This window comes from Lontra canadensis, unplaced genomic scaffold (assembly GCF_010015895.1).
Source record: "Lontra canadensis isolate GAN:19392208 unplaced genomic scaffold, GSC_riverotter_1.0 scaffold120, whole genome shotgun sequence".
Classification (NCBI taxonomy): domain Eukaryota; kingdom Metazoa; phylum Chordata; class Mammalia; order Carnivora; family Mustelidae; genus Lontra; species Lontra canadensis.
The window spans coordinates 752,583-772,037 of record NW_022631114.1 but is presented as its reverse complement, the minus strand read 5'-3'; the positions used below and the strand labels follow the sequence as shown (position 1 = coordinate 772,037).

At 52.3% G+C, this 19,455-nt stretch overlaps 1 protein-coding gene across 1 annotated transcript in view; it reads left to right on the top strand.

The window, feature by feature from the left end:
- Nucleotides 1-1,488: 1,488 nt before the first annotated feature.
- SLC35F3 (solute carrier family 35 member F3) overlaps nucleotides 1,489-19,455 on the top strand; it is a 110,036-nt gene continuing 92,069 nt past the window's right edge. The window contains exons 1-2 of the mRNA XM_032841115.1: nucleotides 1,489-1,564; nucleotides 16,640-16,964. Of these exons, the coding sequence (XP_032697006.1) occupies nucleotides 1,489-1,564; nucleotides 16,640-16,964 (401 nt within the window). The remainder of the gene's footprint in view (nucleotides 1,565-16,639; nucleotides 16,965-19,455) is intronic.

Sequence of the window (19,455 nt, the reverse complement as noted above, 5' to 3'; positions counted from 1 at the left end):
TGCAGAGACCCTAAAATCCTTTCCTTGGCTTTAGTGATGAGGAAGCAACCTTGAGAAGCTGGAGACTCAGGAACCATCCTGTCCATCATGGCTCTTCAAGAGGGCCAGTAATAACAGGACAACTTGTAGGAGCCACTTCCACCAGAGACCTGGGGGTATACAGGTGGATGTCACCAGAACCCATTGCTCTGAGGTCGTTCTCTGCCTCTGCCGCTCCACTGAGTCACCCTTCAGGGGTTACGAGAATTACATCGTACAGTAGAACACCAGCTTTGAATCAGGAAACCAGGTGGAGCGGGAGCTTATCAAACTCTGGGTAAGGACTTCACAATAAAGACAAAACCCACCTCGAAGGACCACCGAATCTTCAGTTTGCCGAGGAGGCTAGGACCCAAGCTGATGCCTGGGCATGGGTGAGTGAGATGCCCGTAAAGCTTTGTGGACTTCTGGAGCTGCCCAAGCCCCGTGCATCCTACCCGCAGGGTGGTGGTTTGCTAATGATGCATTATCGTTGGGTAAATCGTGGTCACTTAAAGATCAGCCAGCCAACGATGCAACAGCGGTGTCATGGCATCCTTGGCCAGGACCTTACAGCTGGGGCTGAGTTGGAGCAGTGAGACCATTGCCTGCAGACGCTAGTGCCACATAGGGCCCCTGAGGCAGGAACCTGGGAGCTGGGCAGAAATGAAATTTTCTCCCCCTCCCAGGGAGTTGGGCCTCCCTGGACCCGGGCAGTGGGGACAAGAACAGAAATCTCAAGTCTTGGTTTTCTTCTTGCCACATTGGTCTGTGGATTCCACATCTTCTACCCCCCCCCCCCCAAAAAAAAGGTAGTCCACTGAGACCAGACTAAATAATGGGGCTCCTAGACTCTCAAAGTCATGGGAAGCTTTGCTTTTCCCCAGACTTCTTCCTGTAAACCCCGGTTCAGGACTTGGTGCAGGGAAGGGTCAGCTCTCAGTTCAAAGTCAGAAGCCTGGCTTTTTAAACTCGTGAAACACTGAAGCTAAGTTCTCGGGCCCCCCCCTCTCAAGAGCTGGTGGCGGCAGAGGGCTGACGGGGGAGCCGCTGGCCAGCCCTGCCGTCCTGACCTGAGTCCACAGCCGGGACAGGGCCGGGAGGGAGGGCCCTGGCTGCAGGGCTGGGCGTCCCAGGGCGGGGGGCGGAGCAGGTGAGCCCGTGGGGTGGGCGTGGGGAGTGCACTTGTACGTGACGTTGGAGTTTGCAGCAACCTCCAGGCAGGAGGCTGTGGGCGCGTGTGTGGAGTGGCTGCGCGGCCGGGGAAGATGTGCTCGGAGGGGCGGCCGCCGCAGTGAGCCGCGCGGCGACAGGAGCCCGGCCGGCAGCCCCGGGGGCAGGGCCTGAGCGGCCAGCCGCTCGCGCTCCTCCGCGCCGGAGGCCACCGGGACCGGACCCGAGAGGCGCGCCCGGGCCGGCCGCAGGATGTAGGCGATCGGCGGAGGCGCTCCTGCAGGCGGACGGCTCATCATGAAGAAGCACTCGGCCAGGGTGGCCCCGCTCAGCGCCTGCAACAGTCCGGTCCTTACCCTCACCAAAGTGGAAGGTAACGGCCTGGGGCGGCGGGGGCTGGCGCGAGGTCGCTGCGCCCCGGCGGGGGGCCGCCACCCTGCCAGGGCTGCCTGGTGGCCGTGGGTGCCGCCGCGCTCCCCAGCAAGCGTCGCCCGCAGTGCAGCGCCCCGATGCCTGCTGCCTGCGGGGGGTGGCAGCTCACTAGCTCCTGGGCCGGGCTGAGCCACTGCGGGGTTTGCAGGGCTGTCCCCCGCGCTGCCAGAACACAGCGCTGGCTCCTTGCGTGGCCCCCAGCGCGTCTGGCAGCAACAGGGGCCGCGGTGGCCTGAGTTCCTGACGGTCCTGTCCCGAGGCACCTGTCAGCTGGGGCCCGGGGGAAGGGGGTCTGCAGACACTAACCAGTGCTCTCCTTCGCCCCGTGCCACACACACACCGGCACACAAACCCCACTTGAGTCCCCCCGGGTCTGGAGCATCCCCCTTCACTGCCACCCCCACCCGGAGGCAGACCAGGGTACTGCTGAGTGGGTGGAGGCAGGAGATGCCGCAGGCCCAGTCCTCTCTCCTGCCCCTGAAGCCATCCAGCCCACCCGTGTGACCGCCCAGCTCCTGGGAATGGGCGGGCGAGCAGGTGAGAGAGAAGCCACCAGCAGCCTGTAAACGGGTCCTTTCCCCACTCGGGGGAGAGACACAGAAACATACTCAGACACAACTGTCATCTGCTGGTCTGGTAACTTCTCTGAAGGGCGGTGGGCAGGGGGCTGCGGGGGATGGGGAGAGAGATGGGTCTCAGTCCTTAAGTGCTCCTAACAGGAGGCGGAATAACCAGTCTCCATAGAGCTGGCCAGTTTAGCCAAGTGAGGGCTGGCAAGTGGGGAGAGGAGGGCAGACCCCCTCCGGTCCAGGCCCTCGCTTATCCTGAACTAACAGAGCCCGGTGCAGCCAGTGCATAAGGGAAAGCCCAGCTTCTGCCATGCCCTGGGACTACAACCTGGAGCCCGGACCTCTGTGTGATGGCTTCCAAGGACCTGTATCCCCTCACGAGTTCTTGTTTGTTACAGTGAGACAGAACCAGTAAGAACAAGATAGAAGCTAGTAGGGCACTGGTGTACCCCACACATAGCCCACCCATGGAGGTCTCCCAGGAGCCATCCCGGTACCGTTACCCCCATCCTACAGATGAGGACTGTGGGACCCGAAAAGGTCTGATTGACTCGTCCAAGACCTACAGCCAGCTAATAGTTGGTCAAACAGAAATGGTATCCTGGGCCCTCCCATCCCCAGCCCATGTTTTTCAGAACATTGTTCTGCACTAACCTGCAACTACTTAACTTTTTCATCATTTTGTCTATAGGAGGTTGATTATTCCCCCCTTCATGTAGCTGTCTCTTCCCCTCCCCCATCCCCATCTTGGGAGAGACTTGGTATCTGTTATCTACACCTCAACTGAGTGCAGGTGCCGACTTTCCTAAGGGGGTTTGCATCTCCAAGGCTTCTTGGAGACACCACCCAGATGTACATGCCAGTTGGGGAGGGGAAGGATATATATTTCCCTTAGGGAACATGGAAGTGCCTATCACTCCTTGGGTCCTTGTGGGAAGTCACCCCATGCCCACCTTTTAGGTAAGGCAGGTCAGTGCTGTCCCCAACAGCAGTGTCACCGCTGGTAATCCCCAGCTCATCATGCAGGACAGGTCTGAGCTGCACTTGGGGTCAAGCTGGACATAGATGGTGAGGTCACCCAGGCTCGATGCCGTGACCCAGAGGTGCCACAGGAGGCAGCGAATGACATGGCAGAGCCAGGTTCACCTCAAGGAATAAAAATGGGGCTCCCTTCCCCAGTTCCCTTAGGGCTACTCTCAGGCGAGCTTAGAGCTTCCTGTCCACACTGACAACCCTAGCAAGCCTTGTTAACCAATGTTTGCACATACCTCAGTGTGCCTGAGAATCAGAGAGAGCAGGGTTCAAGACTGCTTTTCCCACGTGCCGCTGGATTTGTGTAAACCATAAATGCTGGGCCTCGGTTACCTCGTTTGAGCCCCGGTGAGAAAGAAGTAACAACCCACTTCAGCTGAGTGCTGGGAACGCAGTGAGGTCGGCTAGGTGATAATACCTAGCACCTGTCTGGCACACAGTAGGTACTTAATAAATGTCTGGCAGTCATCCTGTCACAGATTGTCTTGCACCTTCGGCAAACCTTCTTGCTGTTCTCAAGGAGTACGTGTGTAGGGACAGTATCTAGAAGCATCTGCACGGTTCCGGTGATACTAGAAAGCCCCCAGTTCCCCTTTTGCGTGGGATCCCTAAGTGTTATGTCAGCAGAAGTCTTCAGGGCATGCCTGGGCATACGTGTAGCACTTTTTTCTCTGCCTGGTTTTTTTTTTTTTTTTTTTTTTTTTTCTTGGTGTTTTGTTCAGTTTGGCTTTTGGTCTATTTTTTGAAACATTTGCATCTCGGGTGCTTGCTGTGGAAGTGCTGAATCATTTTGTTTTTTCTTGGATGCACAGGGCAAGGTGGTCCTCATACTGTGGCTCTTTCTGTGGGGATGGCAGGCAGGCTATAGTGCTGGAACCTGGCCAGCAAGGAATATTTATTAGGGTTTGGAGTGTGTCTTCTATGGGGAGGCATGCGGTACATATAAAACCAAAATAGAAAATGCAATGCTTGGTTGGACTTCAACACGGAAAAATGGACAAGATGACTTCATTTACTCGCCAAATACCTCATCCAGCCCTACTCCATCCTACTCCATGTCCCTTGGTCACTTAGGGAGGCCCTAGAAATGCAAAAACAAACAGCGTTAGCTTCATTCCCTTAAAGAAGTTTTAGTCTGGAGGAAAAGAGACATGCAGACAAATATATTTTCTAGTATAGGATAGTAAGTTCTGGTTCAAAGCTAAGAATAGAGCATCACAGGGACACCGATCATTAAGTAATGTGAGGAGGCCCTCCTGAGGAGGAGGTCTTCTTGAGGAGAAGAACTTCCTGAGCAGGAGGAGGCCTGTCTGAGTAGGTGACCTGTCCAAGGAGGCCTGTCCGAGGAGGAGGCCCGTCTGTGGAGGAGGCCTGTGTGAGGAGGAGGTTTGTCTGAGGAGGTCTGTCTGAGGAGGAGGCATTCTTGAGGAGAAGACTTTACTGAAGAGGAGGGCTTCTTGAGGAAAAGACCTTCCTGAGCAGGAGGAGGCCTGTCTGAAGAGGAGGTGACCTGTCCGAGGAGGACGCCTGTCTGAAGAGGAGGCCTGTCTGAGGAGGAGGTTTGTCTGAGGAGGAGGCATTCTCGAGAAGACTTTCCTGAGGAGGAGGAGGCCTGTCTGAGGAGGAGGCATTCTCGAGAAGACTTTCCTGAGGAGGAGGAGGCCTCCCTGAGGAAGAAGCTTTCTGAGGTAGAGGTGTTGTAACCGAAGTGAGAAAACTTGTCAAGCACAGAAGGGAGGGAAGGCTGTTTCAGGCAGAAGGAATGGTGTGTGCACAGGCTTAGCCAGGAAGCCTGAGAAGGAGAGAGCAGCTGGGCCCCAGTTAGGGCTCAAGGCTTGGAAAGTGGTTTCCAGCCAGGTTGATGGCATCTGTCCCGTCTGATGGCATATCTCGTTCTCATATCCTCTTTCTCTCTTTCCCATCGGACTGAGACGCTGACTATCGATCAGTAACACATTTCTAGTTGAAGAGTATTTTCTGGGATCATCTGTGTTCACAACCAACTAATTCACAGTCAGTACAGTTCCATTCAGCAGGGATTAGTAGTTGAGCGTAACAGCTCTCGCTGAGAGGCCTGCAACGTGTGGTCAGGTGGGAAGAGGGAGGACTTTGAAAGGAGATGGAAGGGGTTAGCGCCCACCGCTCAGCTCCTGCTGAGCCAAGTAACTTCAGCAAATGGCAGAAGCTCAGTGGGAATCTGTTCTCTCATATGGAAATGAGTGCGACAGTACAGTCCCTCTTACTAATAAGAGTATCTGGGTTTGTTTTTTTTTTAAGATTTTATTTATTTATTTGACAGGCAGAGATCACAAGTAGAGAGGCAGGCAGAGAGGGTGGAGGAAGCAGGCTCCCCGCTGAGCAGAGAGCCCCATGTGGGACTCGATCCCAGGACCCTGAGATCATAACCTGAGCCGAAGGCAGAGACTTAACCCTCTGAGCTGCCCAGGCACCCCAATCTGGGATTTTTTTTTTTTTTTTTTTTTTTTTTTTTTGGCCTACCAGGGTTTTTTTTTTTAACCTAACAGTGCAGGCAGTGGTCTGGGGAGATCGCTGCCTTACTGGTATTTCGCCCAAAGGAAGGGTAGCCATTGTCACCCCAGTTTACAAACAAGGAAGCTGAGTTTCAAAGAACCCATTCACGCGAGGTCCTGCGGTTGGAAAGCGAGGGTGCTGGGTCCCATGTCCGTATCCACCTGCCTCCGAAAGGTGGCAACACCTGGTACAAATGCATTTCATTGGAGAAGCAGTGAGAGAATCACATCTGCTCATGGCACTTGTAAGCGCTCAGCAAAGGTTTGCTCACGGGAGCTCCCGCTACATTGGGAGGTAGAGGTCTGGACCCCCCTGGGGCTCCCTGTGGTTGATATTCTCCTGCTCCTGGGGCAGTTGGCCTGTCTCAGCCACCCCCACTGTGGGTGTGGCTGCTTTGTTTCTGTTCATGGGGTACAGCTGTCATCCTGGGGTGCTCTGTGATCATGTCAGCAGAGACCCAGCCCTGCTGGTCCGATGTGAGAGGAGTCTTGAAAATATACTGCCAAAGTGTTCCTGTACCCAAAAATGTTTCCCAGGTTGAATTGTCCAAGACTTGAAACCTCAGTAGCAAAAGTCATTGTATATTGTGTATTGAACAAATGTCTTCCCTAATCGGATATCAGTAAGGATGAACCAGATATCACTGAAGACGCCAGGGGGTCAGTTCTAAATCCTTGACTCAACAGAGCTTCCAAACAAATGAGAAATGTCACAAAAGCATATAAGTAACAATTACACTTTGGAATCTCATTTTTTTTTTTAAATTCCATGAAAGGATTGTAAAGTAAATGGCGTGTTTCAGCAAAGGGTGAACTCACTTCTGGCTGGGTCACAGATGGCCACTACACGGCTCTCTTGTCCCTGTTCCCCCCTGCTTTGCCGAAATGCTCTCATCTAATAACAGTCTTTCCCGCTGAGCCTGGATGTGGCCTCAGAATCCTCCTCCTCACCCAAATCCCGGTGATGACGATCTGTTCTTCGGACTTGGACTTCGGCATGAGCAGGGCGGCATGGAAGAGGCTGTTCTGTGCCCTCCACTGTCATGGGCGGGAGGTGTGAACGCTTTGTTCCTGGCAGAGGCGGCCACAGACAGAGGTGCAGAGCCGGGAGGGGCTGGCACCTGTGAGCCATCTGCTGGGGCCAGAGCTCGTGTTAGCTGCAGAAGTTGGGGGGCAGGGAAAGGGCCAGGGTTCGGGGGCCTCCTGAGTGCTGGGCTCCAGAGAGTAGACGCGAGCAGGGAGGAAGGGGAAGGGCACCATCAAAGCCTGAGAACATCGGACAGTCTTCTATAGCTGCGTGTTCGAAATGGGTCACGAAGTCTATTTCAACAGTCACAATAAATATTTGTTTAATAAAGGATATTTTTGATAGAATCAAAAATATCAAAGCGTCTCACAGATGCAGTTTCAGCCAGAGGGCTGGAAAGGGGGCCATCGGAGACAGCTCTGAAGGTTAAGCCTGAGCAGCTCAGGGAACAGAGGGGCCATTAACAGCAAAAGGAACAGCAAGGGTAGGAGGGGAAGCGCATCCCTGAGGGAGAGACCGGAAGTCAGATTGAGCTGGGCTGAGCTGCCGGCTCCGGCAGTGGCTTCAGTGGGGAGCCGGCTGGGAGGGAGAGGGAGAGGTGCTGAAGGCCGAGTGAATGATGCGGTGAGAGCAGTGGGCAGGCATGGGTTCCTGAGAGCCACAGGAAGGGCAGGAGAGAAGTCTGATGGGCTGCACAGACGACCCACAACCTATGGCATCATAGAAGCCGTGGGAAGGGAGCGTGATGTGGCATCACATCAGCCGAGGAGGGCGGTTTTTCAGAAACAGTTTGAAGCGGGTGCTGGTCTGGAAGCCAGATGGCAAGGGGCGCGTGGTGGGCGCGGGAGGGGAGCAGCAGTTGTGGGATCGCTGGTGAATGTGTTTGGCAGTGAGAGCAGTTCTCTACCTTCGGAGGCACGGGGGGAGGGTTTTGAGAAAGCTGGGCGTTGCTCTTAACCCGAGGAGGAAGTTTCCAGCACAGGTGTGAGGTTGCCCTAAGAGAAAGGAGGTTGATGCAGCAGCGGGCTGGGGTAGGGGGCGAGGGGCTTGGGGCGGTGGGGAGGGAGAACCGTTGGCTTTGAGAAGGGGAAAGAGGAGAGATGATGGGCGAGGACATGGAGAAATGTGGAGACGTCGGGGAGGGAAGCCAGGGACCTGAACTGGCAGTGTTCGTCTCCTTTGTGACGTAGGAAGTGGGATCAACTGCCTAAAATCATGGATGGGAATTAAAGGCCTACAGAAGTCGGAGCAAGTTCAGGACAGCTGCATTGGAAGAGCCAAGAAGAGATGTAATCCTTAAAAGCCTTTTTGGCAAGTGATACGTTTTCAGTGGTTAAGACATCGTGTGACTCAGGAGAAGATGTGCGGGGAAAAACGTTGAGTGAGAATCAGGACCCTGACATCTCCTTTCCTGCCCGGCCACCTCCTGCCCCTGCTTGCTCATTAATACACCAGACATGTCGCCTCACCTATGCCAGCCCGGCCTTCTCCTCTCTGCAAAGATAGGGGATTCGAATAGATCTTCTATGGGCTCTTTCTCAGGAAACATTGTCAGTCTTCTAAGTAGCTTACTCCTTAGCAGGGATGGGTTTATCTGATTAAAACCCTTCACTGGCTGTCCTCCTGCAGAGCTCCGAGAGAATGAAACCTGGGACAAGTAAGAGATTGGGGCTGTGTGTGCGTGTGCTCCTGCTTGTGCATCTGCGGGCGCGGCAGGCGTGTTCGTGCAGGTGCACCTAGTTTCAGGGGTGACTTTGGTATTTGAGCATGGAGAGGAAAGCCATCTGCGTGGGTACAACTTGCCCCATGATCTTGAGCAGGAGGGAACTGCTGGCCCCGCGGTGATAGGGTGGTGCAAACAAGAGGTTTGAGACAAGCCGAGAACTTCTAAACTTTGCTCGGGGCAGGCTGGGTGTTTTCCTGGAAAAGCCTTATGGCTCAGGATTAGCTGAGCCACATCAGCCCCAGTTGGTGCAGAAAGAGGAGTTTCACAAAGTACACCCCACGTCAGAGCGTGTTCAGCCTGCCTGTGTAGGAAAGGAGAGGTCAGGGTCCTTCCCTGCCAGTGCTGGGAAGCTGGAGCTCCGTTCAGAAAACCGTGCTTCCTTCTTCAAGATAAATTGAGTAAGCAAGCGCCCATGCTGCCAGTTAAAATACGGCCCTGTTGTCCTGGGAGAAGGCCCCAGGGGTCACCTCTTTCTACCTGCCGAGCCGCATTCTGCCCGGAGGGGCCATGCCCTGCCTACAGTCTGCCCTCTTGGAACGGTGGCTCTCCCTGTGTGGACAGGCACGCAGATGGCGAGGTTCCCGGGGCCGCAAGGACCACACCGGGACAGACACATGGATTCAAGCGGGATGCCAGCGAGCTGGCTCAGACCCAGCCCTCGCTCCCCTCCCAAGACAGACATCGACCTTTCCTTCCCCGGGGAACACACACGGCTTTATTTAAAGCTTACCTGCCAGACATTTTCCCACATGTCCTGTTCACTGGAAGCTGTGTCTGCGCCAGGACGGTCCTAAATCCGCTGCACGAGGTGGCGTTGTTTGGACACTAGGGAGTCACGTGGGGACCTCCAAGGACACGGGGAGTGCGGTGCAAATGCCCGTGCAGACGTCTGAGATGTCTTTACTGACATGGAGGAGATGGCAGGGGCAGCCGGCCCGACATAGGCGTGATTCAGTCCAGCTTGCGAACTGCCACAGGGTAGGGTTTTGGGGGGTATCGGGGAGAAGCCTCCCACCCTCCCACTCCACCCCACTGAAAAGCGGCCTCCATTCACCTCCCAATTCTGCATCCACACCCGGGAAGACATTCGGGTTTTTAAAAACAACTTCACAGCTGCCATGTGTCCCATCCTCTGCAAACTACCTCCGGGACTCGCTCTCCAGTGAAGGCGTAAGCGACACGCGGGAGGCAGGCACATGGGAGACGGTATCTAATATTGAAAATCTAGCAGGGTGGTTCTTTCTCCTCCTCAAGGGTATTCTAGATACCTACTCTGTCATCCCAGCTTGTCCCCACGTCCTGCACGGTGGCGCTCATGGTCTGTGCGTCACAGGCCCACAAGCACGGTGCACACCGCGGGGACCTCCCCAGGCTTGTGGGCTCTGGCTGCCGTGAGTGAGTACCACGTGCTGGGTGACTTCTACGGCAGACACTGATTTTCTTGGTTCTGGAGGCTGGAGTCCGAGAGCAGGGTGTTAGCCGACGTTCCTGGCTAGGGGATGGCCACCCCGTCGCTCTGTCCTCATGGGGCCTTCCTTCCACGTGCACCCAGGGAGAGCGGGAGCATGAGTGCTCCGCCAGCTCTCCTTATAAGGCCACACCTTGTCAGATCAGCGTCCTACCCACATTTACAACTTCCCTAGACCTTACCTTCTTAGAGGCTCCATCTCCAAAGGCAGCCACCCTGGGGCAGGGCTGGGGGTGGTGTAGGGCTGAAGTGGATAAATTTGGTAGGGAAGACACAAATGGCCAGTTCGTCACAACCTTGATTCCTGAGCGCCGTGTCCTGGCCCAGAGTCCCACACCCGGTCAGGCTCTTCCAGCTTTAAAAACGGGGTCTGTCATCTGGAAACATGAAGTCCATTTTTAGTGCTCTATGCTTCTGACAGTGGTGTTTGGCACCATGAGCCTGTATCAGTGCTCCCCCTGCTTGTGCTCTCTCACTCTGTCAAATAAATAAATTCTTTAGGAAAAAAAAAAGATCTTATTTATTTGAGAGAGAGCATGAGCTGAGGGAGAGGTAGATGGAGAGGGGGAAGCAGACCTCCCCCCAAGCAGGGAGCCCGATGTGGAGCTCGATCCCAGGACCCTAGGATCATGACCTGAGCTGAAGACAGATGCTTAACCGACTGAGCCACCCAGGTGCTCCAACCTCCAAGTCTAATTACCTGTAGATTCTGTTCTTTCGCTCTGCCCAGTGCTAGTCAGGAGCATGATGGGGCCTCAGCCATGTCCAAATAATGGAAGTATTTTCTGACCCCAAATCCAGAAGTCCAAACAGATGGTCCGGCATTTCAGGTGTCCATACTGGGTCAGGATATGTGAAATGCGGATTGCTTTGAGACATCCAGTGCCTGTAGTGACCTTCTACATGTGACAGCCTCTTCTTCTCTCTTCTCCAAACCACTACTTAAACAAAACAAAACAAAAAAAAATAGTCACATGCAAACTCACTGAGCAAGTATTTAAAGAGGATATGAGATAAAACCAGGAGTGCATTTTTAGGAGATGAATTACAGTTGCAAACGGCCACGAACAAAAGTCTTCCTCTAAGCTCTTCGTTTTACGAGAGCTATTTAGTTGGGCGGCCTGGCCCTGAACTGCTGTATGCATCCGTGATCAATAAATGGGGATTGTAAGCCCTTTTCCCCTGGGAAGTCCAGAAAAAACAGAGGGGAGACTCTAGTTCTCAGAGCAACTCTCCACTGTGTCCTGTTTGGAAGTAGCTAGAGGCACCGGCCCCTCTTAGACACTGGGCCCCTTTGTGCTTCACAGCAGGTGTCAGTAAATATTAGTGGGATACACAACCCCAAAACATAGCTAGTCCACCCAAGAGAAAACCTATAAGTCACACAGAGAATTTTATGTCAGCGTTCACAGCAGCGTTATTCACAGTAGCCAAACATGGGGAATGATGTGTGTGTCCATCAGCAGACAAATGGAGAAACCCAGTGTAAGCATATCCATAGAACGGAATGCTCCCCAGCCATGGAAGAGAATGAACTGTGGCCACGTGCTACAACATGGACGGACCCCAGAGACATGATGGTAAATGAAAGAAGCCAGAGGCAGAAGTCACGTAGGAAATATCCAGAATAGGTGAATCAGTGGAGATAGCAGCTTTGTGGCTGCCTGGAGGTGGGGGTGTGGGGAGGTGGGGGCAGTGCCAGAAGGTGGGTTGTTGGGACTCATGTAGACGTGATGGAAATACTCTAAAACTAGATAGTGGTGATCATTTCACAGTTCTGTAAATTTAGTGAAAATCATAAACTATATCCTAAAACAAGTGAATTTTATGGTTATGAAATGTATGCCTCAAAACTATATAAAAAATAGCTCTATAGGTCTCATTAATGGAGGTGTCACTGGGGGCTGCCCCCTCCTGGTCTCTGTACAAGGGAATGGCTTTGCCTCCGGGAGGCTGGGACCATGCCAGCCCATGGGCCTTTGATCCCAGCTCTGGATCTCTTACCCCTAAGACATGACTTGGGCACTTACTAAGCACAAACTTTCCAGATGCTTTTTCATAGAGAGCTAGTCACCAAGGGTCCACTTATTTTCAGGGGACCTAAAAAAAAAAATGTTACCCTTCTGGAAGTTTGGAAGAGCCATTTCATGAGCAATGAGTTAAGAGTGAATGCTTTCCCAGTTTTTCTTGCTTTCTCATTCTAGAAACGGGCTTTACCTGAATAAACACAAAAAGCCTCCAATTTATCATTTTCTCAGGGGAAAGCAGTGGACAACTCAGGAGGCAGAGGACTTGCCTTGGTCTCAGAATGGGTTGGTCACCAAACCAGACCTCCAGCTCATCCATCAGGACCTAGAGTTTCCTCATCCTGAGCAGACCCTGTCTCTAGGAGCTGCATGTACTTGACCCAAGAGGGTGAATTCTTTTCTTTTTTTTTTTAGATTTTATTTATTTATTTATTTATTTATTTGACAGAAAGCGATCACAAGCAAGCAGGCAGGCGGTGGGGGGAGGGGAAGCAGGCTCCCTGCCGAGCAGAGAGCTCGACACGGGGCTCCACCCCAGGACCCCGACATCATGACCTGAGCTGAAGGCAGACGCTTACCCCACTGAGCCACTCAGGCGCCCCAAGATGGTGAGTTCTTTGTAAGCGGAGGGGCAAGGTTCGGGTGGAAGCCACAAGCTCATCAGGAGAGGGGTGGTGAGCGGGAAGGGGTGTTGAAGAGGGAGGGGGACATAAATAGCATCCCTAGTCGTATAATAATGGTGAGAGGAGCTGGAACAGGAAACAGAGTGAAGCTAATTCTGCACTGATTTCTTGGAGGCGCTCGGCACTGGCTCTTTCAGCCCTTATATATACCAAAGGACTGAAATCAAATGCAGAGGAATCTCTTGACTTGCAATTTAGGAGGGGAAGGAAAGTCAGCGAGCGTTTCCTGCACCTGAAGATTGGAGGGGCTCTTGAGAAGGGATACTGCCCACCCCCTCGTTGTCATTCCTCCTCTCTGGAACCTGGGCATAAATTGAACAGTGCATTGAAATGACCCCGAGAATGGTGCATGACATGGGACTCATTTGCCACCTTTCAATAGTGGAGGAGGAGTGCACCTGCAAACCGAATATATCATATCACTGTATACTTATTCCTTAACTCATTTTAGCTGTTTGTTAGAGACACTGGGGTATGTACTTCCTAATAAGTAAGACTAACATCTGAATCTTCTCTGTTCCTCTTGGCCTGAATGTCTGACCAAAGCAACATTGGGTGTCCCGGTGGGGCAAGGCGGCAGTGGTGCTCTGATCCCAAGGCCTTGCTCACTGCCCCTCGGCAGACCATGTGTATTCCTGACCCTGAACTCTGCTCCCCTTTTTACTCAGAGCCTTTCTGTCTTTCAAGAGCCCGGCCAGGTTTCTGCGTCATCTGGTTCTTTCCACTGTTATCACAGCCCACGCTGGCCATGCTCTCTTCAGGATTTCCGTTAAAGCCAAAATCTGCTTTGCACATAATTGTTCTGTAATGCTTTCCTAGGTCTGTTTGTCACTTCCAGACAGACTAAGTTCCTGAAGAGTAATCATGCTTTGTATTTATTTTATTGACTGTCCAGGGCGGATGGCACAGGGCGGATGCTCATGGCTGTTCCCTAGCCAACTGAGACGTTCCTGAGGTACATTACACTGTGTGTAGCCCTCTGAGACTGAGAAAGTCCGTGCCTTTGTGCATTCGGTTAAATGAATGCTGGATGAAATATAATATGATCCCAGTTTTGCTGTGTGTGTGTGTGTGTGTGTGTGTGTGTGTGTGTGGTGCAAAGACACAAAAGACTAGGGAAAATGCCGCAAAACCTCAACAGTATTATCTCTGAGTACTCAGATTAGTATGTATTCTTTATTAGTTATGCTCTTCGGTACTTTTATAAATGACGTACAAAGAATATTTTTTAGTTTATGGGAAGTAGGTCTACTCTAACAGAAGTATTAGGAAGGAGTGAGGTAATGAAATTGATAAGTAATTATTATCATCATAAGAGGATCAGTACAGTGAAATGGAAAGTTTGTGATGAATTCGGTTTAGATACCTAGGATTCTTTGTGGCTCTATTCCAGTGTTTCCCAAAGTGTGTTCCAAGGGGTACCATTCCTACCACAGGCATTACATTTAAATAATATGGGAAACAAAGGCACCTGGGTGGATCAGTTGGTTGGACAGCCAACTCTTGATTTCAGCTCAGGTCATGATCTCAGGGTCATGAGATCGAGCCCTGTGTCAGGCTTTGTGCTCAGTACAGAGTCTGCTTGAGATTCTCTCCCTCTCTCTCTGCCCCTCCCCAACTCAGGCACGCACGTGTGTGCACTCTCTCTCTCTCAAATAATCTTTAAAAATAATAATAATAAAGGAAACACACATTCTATGGCTGTGGAAATTCACAATGTCCATTAGCCCTGAATATTCCTAAAGCAAAGGAACCTGGATCTACCTAGTATTTTCCAAACTTTTCTGATCATGGAATCCTTTTTTCTTATAATGCCTGTTAACATGTTGGGAAGTATTGTTCTATCTGATTTTTAAAGAATAGCATAGATTTTAGCTTTGGATGTCTTTGTATTGCTTGTATATTATTAAGGATTACTTTGGTTAAATGATCTGAAAGGGTGACAAAGTTAAGAGTATGACTTCTTTATTCCACATCTATGGGAGCATTTTAACACAATATCATATGATCTGGTGACTTTCTCTGTCATCATCTCACGACATGGCATCTGTCATCACTTAATTCTTTGAGCTTTAAAACTGAATTTGCCACAATGAAGAACTAAATGAAAAAAACAAGCCATAGCCTGAATTTACTCACCCTCCTCCAGAGTCCTTCTTCAGTAGGAAGTTAGTTGTGTGAAACTGTATTTTCTTTTTCCACAGATTTTTTTTCATCTCCATAATTGTCTTTTCCGTATGAGTTTTTGACAGTGGTAATGATAGTTGAGAGATCACCCCCAGCACTGCCTGGAAATTATCCCAATAACAAAAGGTTGCGGGCTTGATGTCAGGCAATCAGTGTATAAATTGAAACGTGCACGCTTCTATCTGAATTTGCCTTAAGTTGTGGGGATTTACTGAGAACAATGTCCAGACATCCTGGTGGGAGGGCATAACGCAGAAGGATGGGACCCTGCCTTGCTTTTGCCCGCCTGTGTCTCTCCCCGTCCTCTCTTCCATGACGGAAACACACACCTTGCTGGAAACTCAGAGAATGGTTATGCATTTGATTCTCCAGAGGCTTCCTGGCTATCCTACATACTCGCATGAGAAGTAAGAGGAAGACGGATATTAAACATTAATAAAGCAGTTCAGGAAGCACAATACAGAGAGGGCCGAGTAGGATTGGGGCTAATAAAGGATGTGATCTCTCCCTCACAAGCTGCATAAGGCTTGGGATTACCCTTGGCTAAAACAGGTACGGCCGGGGCTGGCCGTTCATTCATCACAGGATTAGCTAACACCTGAATTAGAGGCTGCTTTCAGGATTTGCCTCGTGGAATTACTGTGTTTTAGGAATTACGAGCTTGGTTTAATGTCATTAAAATATACAGAGTAGGTGTGACCCCGGTATATTTTGCATGATCTCCTGTACCCCTGTGGTAGAGACTGCCTTTTAGCACTGGGCACCCCCCATTCAGCCAAGGGCCAGGCTGAGCAGATAGCAGGCAAGTACGCTATCTTCCGGATACTTGTCCGTGGTGACACCCTGTGCACGTTACAGCTCTGTTTGAATTTCCAGCTGGCTGACAGGCACACAATCATGAATGAAAACCCAACAGTGGGAAATAAGGTCTCTTCACCCCCTCGCGGACTGTGGGAACAGCGCTGCCCCAGAGCCATGCTGTGGGCTGCAGCCTGGTTTCCAGAAGTCACGTGGCTTGGGATGGCGTGTCTGAGGCCTTCCACAGCAGCGGCTGCCAGAGGCTGTGGTTTTTAAGTAACACTTCGAGGTGGAACCAAAGGCCATCAGCAGGAAGACGAGGCAGATAAGAGATCAGAGAGCAAGGTCTATTTTTGCCAGGAACGCAAAAAATACGATGGGCGTCTCGGCATTTGTGCCCGTAAGTAACAGGCGAGAAGAGCTTCTTGCAGTGTCCCGGGAGCCTTTAGAGGTTAGGGGCTATGACCTTCTCATGCAGGCAGCCCTGGCCCCTGGCATGCCCAGTGCCCCTGTTGCACGGCAGGACAGGTGAGCTGACACGGACCAGAGTGGAAAGACTTCAGCCCGAGTGAGCTGGAGATGTGCTTCCCAGTGCTGATGTGCACCCAGATCACCTGTTGAAATGCAGCTTCGGCTTCTTGGCTGCCGGAGCAGGGCCCGAGATGCTCCGTTTCCAGCAAGCTTGGGGGGGTGGGTGCCGATGCTGCTAGCCCATGGACCACAGTGTGAAGGTCAGGATTCTGGAGGGTAACGAGACCCGTGAAAAATGTCTTCTGTTTAAGTTCTGGTTCAGAAAGCTGCTGCCACAACCCCTCATTCACACCCCCCCATCCCCACACCTGGGGTGGCAGGCCATGACTACGGCAGTGGGGTCAGGTGCCTCCTTGCTCCTGCTCACGCCTTGGTCTGGGGCAGCGAGGGGAAGGTATGGAGGCCCCCCAGTTAACCAACCCCTTCTCTTCCCCCAGGGGAGGAGCGCCCCCGGGACTCCCCGGGCCCGGCGGAGGCCCAGGCGCCGGCTGGGGCGGATGCCAGCGGCCGAACGAGCCACCCCTGCTGGAGATGCTCCCGGGCACAGCTCAAGAAGATTTTCTGGGGCGTGGCGGTGGTGCTGTGCGTGTGTTCCTCCTGGGCGGGTTCCACGCAGCTCGCCAAGCTGACCTTCAGGAAGTTCGATGCTCCCTTCACCTTGACGTGGTTTGCTACCAACTGGAACTTTCTGTTTTTCCCGTTGTATTACGTGGGGCACGTCTGCAAGTCGGAGGAGAAGCAGTCTGTGAGGCAGAGATACAGGTAGGCAGCTCGAGGACGGCAGGCCCTGAGCTCTGGGCTGCTCTCCCGAGTGCTGATGCCGCTGGGCTGTCCTGGCAGCCGGCACTGTGTTGGGCTGGTGGGAGCACTGGGGAGAGGTCCCAGAGTCACCTACTGTCTGAGTGGAGCCATGATTGGGATTCTCTCCCCCCTGGGGATGGTAAACACCAGCTTCCAGTGTCTTCCACCCTAAGAACTCCTTTATACAAAACAAAAGGCAGCATCTTCTATAGAGAGCCCGTGGTGGGTCCTCCTCAGGCTGGGGTTAGCACCATGAGTCTGTGGGGCCAGGGGACATGGCTGCTTCCTGCGGCTCACCTCCCCTCGGGGAGATGTTCGCTGCAAAGAATTGATTACTCTTTCCCCTTCCAACCCAAGACATTCCCTCCTTTGGTGATGGGATTGCCTGGGTCCGGTTACCCCGCAGCATGGCTCTCAAAATCAAAGCAGTCTCTGAATTTTGTTGACTCTTCTTTCTCATATGGAGTCCACTGATGTGGCTTTCCTTGCACAAAGAAGCCAGGAACCCTGACAAACCTTGCTCCTCAACAGACGGCAGGGTTCCACCAGCCCCCCTCAGAAGTCAGATCGTTGGTGTTGACCTTGAGTCCTCATGCCAGGCCAGTTGTGGGATCTCACAGTTGTCCTAGTTGGAGGACCTCTGTGGGCTGTGGCAAGGGCTTCCTGCTGGCCCAAATCTGACCTAGTCGGAAAAGAAATGGGAAAGAATGCTGGCCAAGGTGACCTAGTGGGCCCTGGGAGCTTAGCTGGGGTCAGCCCCGGGGGTGGGGGGGGGCGTGGATTTTCAAAGTTGAAAGTTCTTCACTCCTTCACTACCGCCTTCTTCCCCACTTCACCCCACCTCACCAAACACATGCCCCGTAAACCAGCAGGTCTCCTGTACTATCTGCTTCAAGCTTCAGCCCTCTTCTGACATTGCCATCAGAAGTCATAAGATAACTAAAAACACCACGGGTCCAGGGAGCCAAGGGTTCGGGAAACAGAGGTCTAGACTCAGATCAGGATCTTTGGTTCTCCAGGAACCAACCATTAGATGTCCCTGTAAAGTTACAGGTGGAGGTGTGAGGTCCCCAACTTTTGTACAGCTTGGAGGGAATTTGGACTGGCTCCTCTGGGAAACCAAGTTGTAAATCAGACCACTGCATCTAGAGGAAAGGGCTGCGTGAGTGTGGACTGAGTCACGAGGCAGCCTCGCACGTCCCCTTAGGGGAAAGGATTCAGAGCAAAATCTGAGGACGGGGTCTGGTGCAGGAGTGAGGGGCCTGGAGTGCAGAACCAGGGCCCAAGCCTGCGGTGTTCTCAGTATTAAATTAAAACAGTAGCTCATGGACCAGCCAGAAATTACCAAAGTGGCACTTAATATACCTTTCTTAAAGAGCAGCCAAAAGCCAACTGAAACGGGTTTAGCAACTTTGGTAAGACCCACGATTGTCCCCAGGGCAAGAGGGAAATAACAGTCTGCTTTTGGTCACAGATGAGAACCAGTATTCAGTAAACGATGTATTTGACGGTTGTGTAGCTCTCAGCATAGTTGGTCATTAGAAGTTCCCCTTTCCTTAAACCGACTAGAATATCGAGCTCCTTCTTCTTCTTAACAAAGAGCTGAAAGTGAGCGTATGCCGCCTTTCTTGAGAGAGGGCCACTGGCAGAGAAGGCGACGCGTGCTTCCCTGCTCCCTTCACCCCTTGTGCTGAAACAAGGCCTCCCCTGAGGGCAGGACGGCGCGGCCCCCTTACACACATGTCCCACATGTGACCACTGCTCACCTTGGGACAAAGACAGGCACTGCTGACCACTCAGGACAGGCCCCGCAGCCCTTAACTGACTGCCAAGAACAACACAGAAGGACCCATGCTCAGTGGTGGTTAAAGAGTCCAGGTGGGAAAAAGGAGAGGTCACTCACTTGGATTAGTTCAACACAGGCTCAGCCACCATGACCTTGGCTCCTTGTGTCCCTGTAGAAAGCGTCTGGGAAAGACCACGAACAGATGATGGCGGTAGAGTCATCTGGAGAGTGGTGGCGGGCAGGGCCGATAATCACAACATGATCAGAGAAGCCGGCTAACACCCTGCCCAGTTTCTACAATAAATCTAAGCTCCACCTCTTAAAAAAAAAAAAAAAAAGAAAAACTTTCATAAAATCTTCCTTGAAAATCTGCTCTGACCAGAGCTGCCCATTCACCAACCGTTATGGTAGCCAGTCAAGCCGCGCACACCACTGGAGGGGCAAGGAAGGATTCTTCCGCAGGAAAGGGAGACGAACACTTAAACATCACTGACTTGACTTAAGAGATGGTGACTCTGTCACAGCTCACATCAGCAGTTCTCGAAACTAACTTTGGGATTCCTGGAAGCAAGGAAAACAGAAATCACACCTTCCATTTTGGGGCTTTTGTCGGAATGAGTGCCGGTGAGGGAAAAATCTAGAGGGAGCTGAGGACATGTGTCTCTG